Here is a 14485-nt window from a genome sequence, read left to right on the forward strand (position 1 = left end):
CCCTGTATATATATGAAGATAGAGTCTAAGTTAAAAAAAAAACAGATATAGTTGATGCACTTAATAAAACCGTATTGTCGAAGAAATTTATATTAAAATAATTTGACTATTATTCACGTATGTTTTAAATTCGTTATATCTGTTATAATATAATATTACGATACAATATGGACCGAATGTTCCACTTACTTCTTGTACCGATCACAAATCATATTTGTCAAATCAACGGTACAAGATGGAATGCGTCTGTCATTATCATAAACGTGTTAGCATCGCGTCGACAAATTGACTCTAAATTCTTCGATTTTCTAATGAACATTCGCAATAATAATTAAGTTGTTGCATTCAACAGTTCGTAATGATTGGAGGAGATTCACACGAGCGTTTCGCGCATGATCAATCGTGTAGAGGGCACGTAAATAATTCCAGAAAAAAATTAGTCAATTTTTCCTATTTACGATCGCGATCGGTGCGTTAACGAGATCACCAGATATGACCACAGGCGAACAGCGACTGAACACCACACGGGAATTGCATAAGAGATATCGCATGCCGATTTCCAGCTGCCACAATATTCGCGCGTCACACACACACACCGTACGAATAACACCTGTATGTCGCTTATTCGACTCTATCGGGACCAGCGACAAGAAATCGACAGTGCTCCGCGACTAGGGGACTTATCCATGAGAAGATATACATATACACACATATACACATAATATAACAGACACATGTATACATGCACGGAACGCTCGTACGAAGACTAAACTGACGAAATGAAAGAATAAACACCCAATAAACACAAAATTACATGTAACGTACCTGTTAGTTAAAATTTCCCACTCAACAATATAACCGTAATATAATATAAGTGTTATATTAGTTATATTGTTGAGTAGGAAATTACAACTAATAGATACGTTACATGTAACTTGTGTTCACTGGGCATTCTTTTCAATTCGTCAGTCGTTGTTTCGTTTCGCGCTTACATCGATTGTATCGGACGAAATTTCGGCATGCATGTTTTTTCGCGGCTGGCAATCAGCCTTTATCACGAGCGACTATGGTACAGGCTGCGGTACGATTTATACTCACAACGTTCATAAGCATTACTCGTCCTTGTTTAGCTTTGATAAACAACAACGATGAAATCTATTTTCATTTAAGATTCTAAGAGCGTGAATCGGACTGCAGTCGGTAGGCTACATATAAGCAACCGGCTGCATACTCATGCATGGTGCACGTTGCATTTCCCGCTTAAAAAAGCTAGTGGAATTAAATAGAAATAAGAAATATAATTAAACTATGCATTCTGAACTTAGAACGTTAAATCTGTATCTTTCATTCATGAAATCCCTGAAAATCATCTATGTCGAGTTTGTTGCATTGATATACAAAGTATCCTATTAACAAATTCGCAGAGATTCGGCCAAATTTTTAATTGATTTGTCTCGAATTCATTCCTGTGGTTTCTTATCGGTTTCCTCAGGTAGGGTCGCTCTAGTAAAATTTAACGAGCGGTATACGTCGTTCGCGTTATATGCATCGAAGTAAAGAAAGTAAACTGGCTCGATGCCGCGAGTCCATTTGCATACATGTGTATATGTAGATGGATATATATATGTCTGTTACACGTATCACGCGCACGTAGAACCGCGAATAATTTTTTCAATGCCTCTGAATGAAGGTAGCGTAGTCGGTTAAACTATCGCACGATCGAAGCGGTCCAACCGCTTATCAAGTATATACGCGATAATGTCGCGTTGTACTGAATGGAAGAAGAAAAATATTATCGTCTATACATACGTTTTACGATATCTTCCAAAAACAATCTATACAAACGGTGCCATCACGTTAATATATGTTAACGTGTATGAATCTATATATTCGCGCTGCATAATGGTAAAGCTGAGTTTGTATATACCCTAATATTTAGTTGCTCTAAACCCCAGATAGCAAAGTGTGTCTCAGCAAAATCGCACAAATCTGTGATTGCTTATGATGCTGACAACTTGCCAAAGATTTGTCTTGAACAATTTTGAATATACCGACATTGTAGCAACATGCAGGTAACAATATGTATATGTATTGCCAGCAGTTTAACAGCAAGATAGCTGCATCAATGTTATCTTGTGTTGTCGGCAATATGATAGCATTGTATGATGCTGCATATTATTATGGCAACATGATGGCAGTAATACGAATTTTGATGATGATGATTATAAAATTGTCAGCAAACTGCTGGCAAGTTGCTACTCAAAGTTATCATATTGTAAAGGCATCAAGTTGCCAACAAATAAGGGTTCAGTTGCTGCAATTCTGGTAGCAACACATGCCAGCAACAAGACAGACACGTTGCTATCTGGGAACGATATCGATCGAAAACGGATCCGAACGAATTTGTCCACAATAGAAAGCCTGTGGGATTTTATTCTCGCAAAATATCGCATACGAAAATTAGGAAACAGTATGCAATATAAGTTCAAGAGAATAAAAGCCCTGTTTTTTTAGATGAACTTGTAACGTTTATCTTTTCTCTTTTTTCCTCCAATGTGGAAAGTAAGGAAAAATAAATCGTATAAAAGTTCAACTGAAAAGAACTACACGAAGCCAGTTCTTTTTAGCGAAACTTTCTTGCACGGTTTATCTTTTTTTCTTTTTCTCCATGGAGAGAAAAAGAAAGAAAAATCGTACAAGTTCAGCTGAAAAGAATATACGTAGATACAACGCTAATAATAAATTTCGCGCAAAGAGTGCGGGTAACTCGGTTAGCTACTAATCAATTCCTCTAAAGTCTAAACACCGCGCGATTGCTCTTTTTCCCGGTCGGCGCGTTCCACGTATCGAGTTTACGGTTCACTGCATTTCGCGCTGTTACATTATCCACGCGATAGTTTCACGTTGCAATTTCTTAATTTACGACGCAATATTTTTAATTAAAGACAAGAGAGCAGTGCGTTTTCGTTAAAAGTGCGTCCATCCTTCTTCCCCATAATAATTCTGTGATTATCAAGTGGCGACCGCATCGAATTATTCAAAAGTTTCGCGAACTCGTGCATTTCGCTATATGCCGTTTATACACATGCGACGTGTTCTTTAAATTAAACGAAGTTTCTGCTTCCTCTTACTAGAGTTTCTCCTGGACATTGTTATTATTGCTGTGCTCCGCAGACTGAACATGTTGCATCTTGGTGATCCAGCATTTCGTCGCCTCTTTGAATTGTTGCAAATTCACGCAATCGTTCGTCGAAACGGCGGCTAAACACTTCCATAATTCCTCCAGATTGTCGATTCTGTCGATCAAAATTGGCACGTTATGCTACAGTATTCGTAAGAACGATTCTTTTTGCAGAAATCGAGCTACCGCACGGACACTTAAGTGTATGTAATCGATGTATGTAAATGAATGCCATCATACATGGACTACATATTGTACAACACAGGTGAATATCGGTCACATTGAAAATCGCGACAGTTTGGTTCGCCTCGGTTTATATTCCACGTGGCTTTCCGTATCTCGTCTCGCGAAAATGTGCTACGCTTAAAGCCGTGCTCCAAGTCGTCGATCGCGTTTGTCCTTGTATCGATCGGCCGCCTAGCGTATACATTATACCGGCAATTTGTTTCGTGCTGTATCGCAGTCGCGTCTCACGTTCGTCAATATTGGTGAACGTGGCGCGGCGTGTCTATGCGTCTCTGATAAGAAAATTAATGTTGTCCCGCTTTCTGCGGGCACTCACGACCAGTTCGGCAATTGATCCTGAATGTACTCGACGATCCTGGAGATCGGCATCGCGTCGTCTATCAGAACCGTCAAATCCGGCATCGAGGACACTGAAGCGTCGCAATCCATGAATATCTGCTGCAAAACTGGAAAAACGACGGATCGTTTCTGGTCACTTTCCACTCTTCTGAGGGTGAAAAACAGACTCGCGATGCCTATTTAATTCGCAATGAGTTAAAGACACTTTGGATACAAGGAGCTACAAAACAATGAGTGCTTTTTCCATTTGGTAACACAAGTCGACACAAGTATCGTTCAAACTTTATTACTCATAGAATCGTCAAGAAAGGCAGAGCGACGTTTGTGTTGACTTGTGCCACTATGCTTCTACCATCATGGCTTAATTTTAATCAACTAACTTTATCTTTTTCTAGTTCTAAGAATTAGAAAAGGATGAAGAGTAAATTAAACCAAAATTAAAATTAATCAACATTAGGAGAAATGGATATAAGAATTAGAAACAATAAAGAATAAGTTGAACAAAGATTAAGTTAATCTACGTTAGTAGAAATGGAAAGCAATTTAATCCTATGAATTAATTCTCAACTGTCATACATCTTTGTAATTCTTGCAACTTATCTGCATGAAATTAATTTCCTGTATATTTTATATAAAAACAAATATTACTTTTAATTATGAAAAACTAAGCGAGATAATTCTAGCCCATTTCTACCAATGTAGTTAACTTTAATCTCGATTTAATTTATTCTTTATCTTTTTTCTTTCTCTTACATTAGGCCTGTGTACCTCTCTCATATGCTTGTGATGCACACACTTATTCAATTGCCACAAGCATATAGGACCTACAGTTTTGCTGGTTCCGAATGGCGGATTTTTCGAGATATTTCTGTAGACAGGGATACTCTCGGGAGGTTGCAAGCTTTTTCCGAGGAGATACAAGCGTAAATATTTTGGTTTCTACCAGAATCGGACCCTCTGACATGATAGACCAGTGTTTTTTTTAATTCTTAGAACTAAGGTATAAAGTATAAGTTAAACCGGGATTAAAATTAATCTACATGGGTAGAAATGGATATCTCTGGTGAAAAAATTTCACTAAAATTATTTCACGTTTTGGAACACTTTTCAACAAAATTTTAGCATTTTAGAAAAATTTCAGTTTAATTTCAGTGATTTTTAGCTGAAAAATTCATTTTCAGCAAAATTTCAGAGAAATTTCAGCGATTTTTTAATATGTTAACTGAAATGTTCCAAAACGTAGAACAATTTCAGCGAAATTTTTTCACCATTCACTATATACTTATTGCTATATTTTCTATTTTTCTAAACATTAATTGTCTCATTATTGTTAAATAAAATTTAATTTTATACAAAAAGGGCAAATATTTTACATTTATAATTGACGGTTAAAAATAAAAACTTTAATCGAATTGAACGCGACGAAGATAGGTGTAGTAGAGCCGTTCAAGCAGAAACTTGATCTCCATGAAATTTAATTAGCTTGATTTATCAATGAAAAATCACCATTTTCCAATTCGATCTCTTCCAATTCCGCGGACATGATGTTGCTGAAGATTGTGCGAATCGTCGCCGGGATTCTGCGAAAGAGAGACACTTGTATACCCGTAAATACACACACACATACACGCGGTGAGATCTCGATTTGTTTGTATTTTACAGAAATCGCGAAATAAGGCCTTCAGGCATCTCGAACCTCGACGACGAGGAAAACAATCGTGACAACGAAACCAATCTCACAATCACTCGCACTCGGCACTTAAAAGCCAGACAGACATCACCCCATTTCACCGTCTCAAGGGGCAATGGCGAGAGGGGTATCCGGGGAAGCAAGGCCGTCCGTTTACCTTCACTGCGGTGATATACCTTCGTCGCGACGGGGGGAGGGGAGGAATTGTCGCGTGGAATAATTGATCGATTTTCCCGCGGAGATGTAGGTGCAGGGAATTGTAGCCAAACAGCGGGAAATCGAGTTCGTTTGTTTCTCAGATGGGTTCTCCCTTTCTTTCATGGACCACCTGGCGCCCCCTCCCCCCTGAATTGAAAAGTTCAACTCATGTGATGGCACACAGAAAATGAATCTTACCTTATTTAATTATCACGCATTATCACGATAGAAACATGAGGATTGTTTTCACACATCAATATTGTTTTTTTTTTTCTATTGAATCTAAGACAAAATCTAAACAAAAGGATCCACACTTTCCTCTACATCTCTCACGAATTGAATCCCAATTTTAGCAACACCTCAGAATATGAGCGAATTAATAATCGGTGATGTAACCGACGGCGGGTAGTTCTGCTAAATTTGAATCTGTACGTTTCAAAAACAGACACACGCGCAGAGCAAAGATTGGCCATCTTTGTTTCACGCATGCGTGAAAAGATGGCGCAATTCCAGCAAGCGACACAGTAGGTCTGTTCTTTTTCGAAGAATTCTGAACTAGTGTAAGGGTGAAATCAGACGGTGCGGAAAAAGACTGCGGAATAGAGAATGCATTGAAGCAACCAATCAGCGCTATTCCGAATAGCGCTGAATAGCGTTGATTGGTTGCTTCAATGACGCATTCTCTATCCCGCAGTCTTTTTCCGCACCGTGTGATTTCATCCTAAGGCCAGAATCAGACTAAGCATTGAAGATTGAGATTGAAGATTGAAATTTGACCAATCGAAACAATAGGAGCTAAATTCCTTTGCCCTCATTGGTCAAATTTCAATTTTCAATCTTCGATCTCAATCTTTAATGCGGAGTCTGATTCCGGTCTAATAAGTTAGAAGGTCTGTTCTTTTTAACTAAAGGTTCATCTTTTTTCTTTTTTTCTTCACGTTGGGAAGAAAAAGAGAAAAGATAAACCGTGCAAAAAGTTCAGCTAAAAAGAATAGGCCTAATGTGAATTAGGTATAAAAAAAATTACGAAATTTTTGCATGATTGCGTAATTTTTTTCATTGTAATAATTTCTAAAACCTAATGCCCGTATTCATAGTCAGGCCTTATATTTAAGGCTTCCTTAAATTTATCTTTAGATACTTTACGAATTATTTCATTGGCTATTGAGCATCTAAAGATAAATTTAAGGAAGCCTTAAATATAAGGCCCGACTATGAATACGGGTCATAGGATTTATGGAATAAAAATGGGGAGCGGTGCACTTGCACACAGTTCAATTGCACACACCACTCGGCCTGTTCCTTTTTCACTGCTTCACCAATGAGATTATATTATTTTAAATTAGCCAATTAGGGCCACTGTCACCAAGCTCAGTTAACTTAACTGACAAATGCGATTGGTCAATTCCGATGGACTAACTGACCAGTTAAGTTAACTGAGCTTAGTGACAGAGGCCCTTAGGCCGGATTTCACAATATATAATTACCTAAAGATTAAAGGTAACCAAGAAATTCATGAATGAATTTCATTGATGAATCTGTTGGTAACCTTTAGGTTCATTTCCACAACTCACGGTTAAATCTTAACCGAGGTTCAACTTGTTTCTCATTTCTTTCCAATTCTAGAATTGGAAAGAGATGAGAAACAAGTTGAACCTCGGTTAAAAATTAACCGTGAGGCGGGATCTACAATAGAAGTCGTAGCGGTCGTAGGGTCTTAAGTCATAGAAAATTGACCAATCACAGTTGATTATTCTTCTCATATTCAACTGTGATTGGTTAATTTTCTACGACTTAAGACCTTACGACTGCTACGACTTCTATTGTAGACCCCGCATGAGTTGTGGAACTGGACCTTAATCTTTAGGTAACCATATATTGTGAAAACGGGCCTTAGTGATGTGGACAATTGATATACATCCATAAATATGTTTAGATGCCATTACATGGGAGCGTCAAGCGTCGAGCATTGTGAGCTTACTATTCGCTAAAAACAGGTCACGTGATCAAAATTGATGAACAGCAAGCTCACGATGCTCGGCGCTGTCATGTAAATGGTTGCGTTCAACAGAGAAAATAGCTTTGCAACTGTTGTAAAAATCTTCAATATGATTGGTTTATACATTTAGATCTATAAGGAACCGAAAGCAAGAACCAATTGTATTGAAGAATTTTACAACAGTTGCAAAATTGCTTTCTTTGTTGAACGCAGCCATTAAAGAACATTATTTTTGAACTATATATACAGTGTTTCATTTTAAGTAATATGGTCGATTATCTCGTGAATCGATGATTTTATTGAAAAATTTTTCGAACGAAAGTTGTATGGTTTAAAGGGGGATACATGATGAAAATGTAGACTTGACCTTGAGTGATCTTGTCAAAATCAAGTCAAGGTCATTAATGTTTTTTTAAATGGAAACCCCTATTTTTTATTACATATTCTTGTAGCTTATCTCGAGAGCTTTCCAAAACACTATATAAAATTACTTTTCGTTAAGTACTTGTTAAGTTATAAGGCAAGACCGATCACCGATCCGGCCGATTAAAAGATGAGATACATGGATAACGCCGGTGGTACTGTAACTTTCAAGCTCCATAACTTGGAAAGTACTTAACGAAAAGTAACTTTATTATAGTGTTTTGGAAAGCTCTCGAGATAAGTTACAATATGTAATAAAAAAATAAGGGTTTCCATTTAAAAATACATTATCTGATGTTGATAAGGTTACTCAAGGTTGAATCCACATTTCCATCATGTGTTTTCCTTCAAGCCATACAACTTTCATTCAAAAAATTTTCAATAAAATCATCGATTCGCAAGATAATCGACCATATAAAATGAAACACCCTGTATATATTACACGTTAATATTAAATATAAAATTGCAATCACTAAAATAGACAGAATTGAAAATCAAATCAAAGCTTTATATAATTGTGATAAGTTTTGAATTAAAGTTGATTGTCGATTTCAGCAACTACAATTTTGTACATAATATTACATATATTGCACATAATAAATTTTGTACAACATACTACATAATATTATATAAGAAAAATAAAGCAATAATTTATATTTTTAATATATTATACTAAGAGATATCCTTTTTAACTCTTTTCAAAAGTGGTAACAGTTCTTTTTACTTTGTCAAGCATCTCAGGTGTCATTTTAAATTGTGTAAGACTTATTAGACATTCACGAACCTCATTATCACATAAACCTAATATTTCCACAATCTGTTCGCTGGTACAAGATTCAATGATATGCAACCAGTATTTAATAATATAATCTAAAAGATCATTTATCAGCTCGTCAGGATCTAATTCTCGTATCTTCTTTTCCTCATCTGTTTCTAAAACTAATACATATGTTATTAGATGAAAAAGATAATCGCATGTGCACTGTTCATAATGTTAAAAAATAAAATTACCTACCCGTTTTAAGGGAGAAAATTAGAATCGTGATAATACGATCTATTCTTGTTGGGATATTTACGTTGCAACGACGAAAACTTAATAACACTCGCATAGCATCGTAAATTATGTTAGCACCTTGTTGCTGAATTGGATATAAATTATATGACTTGTTATATGGTTTTAACATCCTGTATATGATATTCATCAGCTTCAAAAACCTTTCATCATTCTCATAATCCTCGAATGTAAGTAAGCTAGACTCCATTACGGCAATTAGCACTGCCATCCAATGCTGAACAAACGTTAATTCAGAGAGACTCGTTTTTCCCTCAGGTATTACCTGTGCAAACGATTCTAACAGGGCAGGAATCAAGTCGTTTATTTTAAACAGTTTTTCCAGCAGACTTATCTGAGATATAGATTCAAGTAAACTCATTGTGGATATTAATAAGTCATCTGCAACAAAGAGAGATTTTAAAGTTACATCAAGTAGAATTCTTCTATAACATAATACAGTGCGTTAGCATACCATTGGTTGAACTCTTCAATATAAAAGTTATAGTAGCTCCAAAAAATTCGCATTCCGTAAGATGAGCTACCCAATTCGATTGAGGATTTTGCCGGATTTTCCATACAATTAATTGTAAGATCCTAATAAGTTGAATCAATATTAACGAGTCACTGGATTCGAGATGACTCAGGATTTGTGTAATTAATTCTTGATCGCATCCTACTGTATCGATGGCTTCATCATTACAGCATACATTGCCAATGATACCTAAGACTATTTCCTAAAAATATATTTTGATAATGAGAGCGAGAGAGAGAGAGAGAGAGAGAGAGAGAGAGAGAGAGACCAAAAGGATAAAAAATTATTGTTAAAGTAGAACTAAATCAAAAACATCATGATAAAGATAAATGAGTCATACAGTGAAGCGTGGTTCATCAGAAATCGTCAGCAAGTACTTCGCTATCTGAAAAAAATCCTGTGATAGAAGATATGATACCACTTCTCCTTCCATACTTAGATCCCATAGAGTACAAAGCTGATCTTCTAGCTCTTCCGTCCAGCCATTTTCATCAACCTGAAATAAGTTATATCATTTTTATTATGGATACCATGCTCGGGCTGCATTTCCTGGGCATGTTCACATGCTCCACTTTAAGCATTGCTCATACCATTTCCTCTGAGGTGAGGCATATATTATAATTATCAGGATAACTTTTGTAAGAAATTACCTTAAGTAGAGACATCAAAGTATTAATTATCCACTTGCTACTGCAGAGATTGTTACCCACAGCATCGCCTTTCAATACTTCTAACTCCTCTTTACTAACGTCTTGTGAGTCTATCATTTCAGAAGTTCTGTGTACCTTCAACATTTTTACACAACTATTGAAAGCAAACAAATAATTTCCAACTTATCGTTTGTATATGTATATGTATGTTTTCATTTGTATGTTTGTATATGTAAAAACATAAAATTCAGTAATTGTATACATAGTTCAGTGATTTTAGGTTAGATCTTAGGTATCAAATTATCACAATTTTACTAATTACCTCGGTATGAAACAATCATGAAGAAAAAATCGAAGTGTTTTTCGCATGAGAAGAGATTGTCAAACTTCGATGATTTTATAGTTTTGATTGAAAACACATTTAACTAAAATATACACTGTCGAAATGACAGGTTTGTTTGTTCTATATATCACTGTATGCACATACATACGTCTGTTTTCTGTGGTTGGACTAGTTGTAGTCTATATTTTTGGAATTTAAAATGAGATGTGTATGTTTGATATTTGGCGAAAGCGAGAAAAAGTCTACTGCAGAAATAAAAAACAGACCTCAAGCCTTATGTTTTTATGCACTCCCGAAGATTTTTTGCATCTAGAACGAGATAAATATACGTATATATATTGTATGTATTGTAATTATCATACAAGAATATAAAATTAGCACACGAAAACTTGCTTGGCTCAGATAGCCCCTTTCATTACAAAATTAAAAAAAGAACGTTTTCCAGAAAATTAATTTCAATGTTTCGAATCATTAAAATTTTGTAGAATCAATTTTTGAAATGCAATTTTTGAAATACAATCATTGTACAGAAATATATAAAAGTATGTTTTTTTAAGTATTTTTTTTTAGGTTTCTGTTCTTTTTCTGTAAAACAAATGACAATTTTTTTTATTTATATCATCGTTGTAGCAAATGAGCAACATAATGTTAAATTTTCACGAGTTGTAACTTTAATAAATATTACATGATGAACATTATAGTCAAAGACGTTGTAACCACCACACATACGTAGATTTATAAAATTTATAAATAGTACATTTCTCAACTTTTCAGCTTTAAATTAAAAATTAATTTATTTAAAACACACACACCTTCAAAATATACCCAGATAGCAAAGCGTGTCTCAGCAAAATCGCATATATCTGTGATTGCTTATGATGCTAACAACTTGCCATAGATTTGTCTTCAATGGTTTTGAATACACCGATATTGTAGCAACATGCAGACAACAATGTATATATGTATTGCCAGCAGTTTAACAAGAGAGCTGCGTCAATGTTATCTTGCATTGTCAGCAATATGACAGCATTGTATGATGCTGCAAATTATTATGGCAACATGATGGCAATAGTACGAATTTTGATGATGATGATTTTAAAGTTGTCGGCAAATTGCTAGAAAGTTGCTACTCAATGGTTATCACATCGTGAAGGCATCATGTTGCCAACAAATGAGGACTCAGTTGTTGCAATTCTGGTAGCAACACATACTTAGCAATGTATACTTAGCAAGCAACATGCCAGCAACAAGACACACATTGCTATCTGGGTATCTTTTACCAATGAGATGAGCGTAATTTATAACTTATACGCGTTACATAGATCCGCTATTATTAAAAATATGTTAGAAAATGTAATTTTAAAACATATTAATTTTAAGATATATTAATTTATGAAATTAATTGTTCTCTGTATTTTGAATTACAGAGCGATCACGTATGCGTGATGTTTACATCTTTGTAGATGCGTACATGTACACGCAGGTGAAAAAAGAGCATTGGTACAGACAGTATTACAAGATATTTTGTATAATCTCTATCGGCACTTGCATCGTTTGATCATCGATTAGAACGATATCGAAGTTTTCCATGAATGAATTTAAGCTAGCCTCCACCTGGAAAACAAAAGCAATTAGTCGCTATATCAATATTTTACAGTCAACTAATCAAAATACTAACGTGCTCGTAAAGAAAGCCAATTTTTAGGACCGCCTTAGTGTCCTCTATTCCTTCTACCATGTTAGCATCACCGACCGTGTCGCCCATTAACAATACATTCTGTCTCTTTTGAAGTATCTTCAAATAATTTTTTTCCAATGCACATTCATTCTTGTTGTATACGTGTATAGGCATGTCATTCTTAAATCCATCCAATTGATTTCCATTATACTTGAGAAAGTTGGAGAATATTTTTACATTATCGAAGAGAGCATTGTGGTACCTCAACACAGCTTCCACTATGTCTCCCAAACCAGCACTAAATATAATAATTGGTACTTTAGTATTATACAGCTTTTCAAAAAATTCTTCTGTACCGTCGCGCAATATGTTGTCAAATGCTTGGGCTACTTCCTCCAATTCATGAGGATCAAACTCGATGCCCTTTAATAAATTTTGTGCAGCATTCATCCAATCACGCATAGCATCTGCCTTTTCATTCACAGGCATTTCTGGATCTATCTCTATAGGTCTGTATTTGTCGTATAAATCCTTAGCTTTGTCTAAATATTGTTGCGGTAATTGCTTGCATTTTCGGAACATACCTAAAATTAAATTTCAACATTAAGTTATCGCATAGTTTAATAGAAATTGATTCATCATGATAAACATGTGTATTGTAGAAATTTAATCAATTAAATCTTAATTCTAGATAACTTGCAAATTTAAGGAAAATTATAAATAACGAGTTTATTAATACTTTACGATAAAAGATCAACTTTTTATATTTTTTAAAAATAATAAACTACTTACCAAAGCTACTGAGTACATGTCTGCCGTCTATGTGTTGCTTTGTAAGGGTTAAGTCGAAATCCGTGACTATCTGCACAAATAATTGTAGATAAATCAAACGCTGAATCAAAAGCCTAATCCTTACGAGAACTAAATGGAAATAAGAGTTTGTACCTGCAGATTATTTACGCCACTTTGCCTAATCGCATTTATCGTTTCCAGAACCGCGACCTTGTCCCTGATGTAAACATGTTTCGACCTCAAAGCGGGAAACTGCAAATGAAGAACATGTTTCGCAATATACGTCGCCCAAAAAACAGACCTCGTCATTGATAAAAGCGATCGACTTACTCACCTTGTCGATCGTGAGTTCGTTGTTCATTGTCGTTGGCGGCGTGGAGTCGCGGGCAAATTCCAGAAACCCAAAACGATCGGACACTCTCAATGTCTTTGTGCTGCTTCGTGCCAAATGCCAACTGCCAACGTGCGTTGCACGTTGCTATGAACCTGCCAACCAACCACGATGAAGTGCGCATGCCAGCCCAACCGGTCGTACGTGTTATACCGCGTTTCGTAATACAATTTCTTTTTTTGTCGAGCCATTTAGTTTTATTTTATGCAAGTTATTACCTTGACAGAACTATCATCTTTAAAAGATACTTTTAATGGCTACGGTTACACCGTGCATTTAGGCCGCGGCCTATACAATAGATGTCTTTGTTTATTCTGTATATTAAACAAAGACATCTATCGTATAGGCCGCGGCCTAAATGCACGGTGTAACCGTAGCCAATCAAAAAGATCTACGTGAGATCTTTTAAATAAAACTCGCAAAACATTACTTTAATAAATTTATGAACTGATTAATACAAAAGAAGTAACAATGATCTATAAATTTCCTTCAATAATATAAGTTCATTTTGTTATAAATTTCCATTGAAGCATATGAAGCTATAAATACGGCGTGGAATTACGATGAAAATGTATATTTAACTGCTTCAATTCACAAGGTCTCTATTTTCTAATGGAAACAGCATTATATTGATTTGAATTGAGGATTTCAGTGGAAACTTATAGATCCCGCAATGTCAAAAAAATTAACAATAATAAAATTAAGCATGCCAAATTGATTTATTCGATAAATATATAAAAATACGTTTACATTTATCTCATTGTACTTTATAATATATAATATTTTGTACATGTAATTACTGGATCAATTGTGATTACAATTTTCGTAAAAAAAGACTTATTAGATATTTCAGCAAACAAGCTAACGTCAAATTGACGTTTACCCTATAAGCGCATAATATTATATATAATATTAAATAATATTTTACTAAAATTATATAATATTAACTAATATTCCTGAAATATTAAT

At 35.2% G+C, this 14485-nt stretch overlaps 3 protein-coding genes across 6 annotated transcripts in view; all 3 read right to left on the reverse strand.

The window, feature by feature from the left end:
- The window catches only part of LOC108721234 (uncharacterized), a 19794-nt gene extending 13876 nt beyond the window's left edge, over nucleotides 1-5918 (reverse strand). For 2 of the 3 annotated variants that reach the window (XM_018445657.1, XM_018445655.1), the window contains exons 1-3: nucleotides 5273-5504; nucleotides 3744-3873; nucleotides 3132-3296 (exon numbers count right to left, since the gene is read on the reverse strand). In XM_018445657.1, the coding sequence (XP_018301159.1) occupies nucleotides 3132-3296; nucleotides 3744-3873; nucleotides 5273-5309 (332 nt within the window). In that variant the 5' untranslated portion in view covers nucleotides 5310-5504. Of the gene's footprint in view, nucleotides 1-3131; nucleotides 3297-3743; nucleotides 3874-5272; nucleotides 5505-5852 lie in introns of those variants that run through there. The other variant, XM_018445656.1, reaches the window with a different exon arrangement.
- Nucleotides 5919-8764: 2846 nt separating this feature from the next.
- Nucleotides 8765-10952, reverse strand: LOC108721238 (protein saal1). 2 transcript variants are annotated; one of them, XM_018445663.1, is made up of 6 exons: nucleotides 10635-10952; nucleotides 10313-10447; nucleotides 10003-10158; nucleotides 9603-9864; nucleotides 9092-9529; nucleotides 8765-9015 (listed from the first exon to the last, which is right to left on the reverse strand). In XM_018445663.1, the coding sequence occupies exons 2-6, from the start codon at nucleotides 10427-10429 to the stop codon at nucleotides 8765-8767; spliced, it is 1224 nt and encodes a 407-aa protein (XP_018301165.1). In that variant the 5' UTR covers nucleotides 10430-10447; nucleotides 10635-10952. The 2 variants fall into 2 exon arrangements, with proteins under 2 accessions (XP_018301165.1, XP_018301164.1); XM_018445662.1 differs by lacking the exon at nucleotides 10635-10952 and having other exon boundaries at nucleotides 10313-10461.
- A 1115-nt stretch (nucleotides 10953-12067) lies between these two features.
- Nucleotides 12068-14485, reverse strand: part of cN-IIIB (cytosolic 5'-nucleotidase IIIB) — a 7937-nt gene continuing 5519 nt past the window's right edge. Inside the window, 6 exon segments of the mRNA XM_018445621.1 lie at nucleotides 12068-12269; nucleotides 12334-12917; nucleotides 13126-13195; nucleotides 13279-13377; nucleotides 13460-13564; nucleotides 13567-13611. Of these exon segments, the coding sequence (XP_018301123.1) occupies nucleotides 12168-12269; nucleotides 12334-12917; nucleotides 13126-13195; nucleotides 13279-13377; nucleotides 13460-13564; nucleotides 13567-13611 (1005 nt within the window). The 3' untranslated portion in view covers nucleotides 12068-12167.

Source organism: Mycetomoellerius zeteki, unplaced genomic scaffold (assembly GCF_001594055.1).
Source record: "Mycetomoellerius zeteki isolate Tzet28-1 unplaced genomic scaffold, Tzet1.0 scaffold164, whole genome shotgun sequence".
In the NCBI taxonomy this organism is placed as follows: domain Eukaryota; kingdom Metazoa; phylum Arthropoda; class Insecta; order Hymenoptera; family Formicidae; genus Mycetomoellerius; species Mycetomoellerius zeteki.

What these genes read in the sequence shown, in the direction of transcription:
- LOC108721238 (XM_018445662.1), bottom strand. Translation starts at nt 10,456, where the DNA reads ATGTTGAAGGTACACAGAACTTCTGAAATGATAGACTCACAAGACGTT. An exon ending in CTTTGATGTCTCTACTTAAG is followed by an intron (nt 10,159 to 10,312) that starts GTAATTTCTTAC and finishes AACTTATTTCAG; the next exon opens with GTTGATGAAAATGGCTGGAC. An exon ending in AATTTTCTCCCTTAAAACGG is followed by an intron (nt 9,016 to 9,091) that starts GTAGGTAATTTT and finishes CATATGTATTAG; the next exon opens with TTTTAGAAACAGATGAGGAA.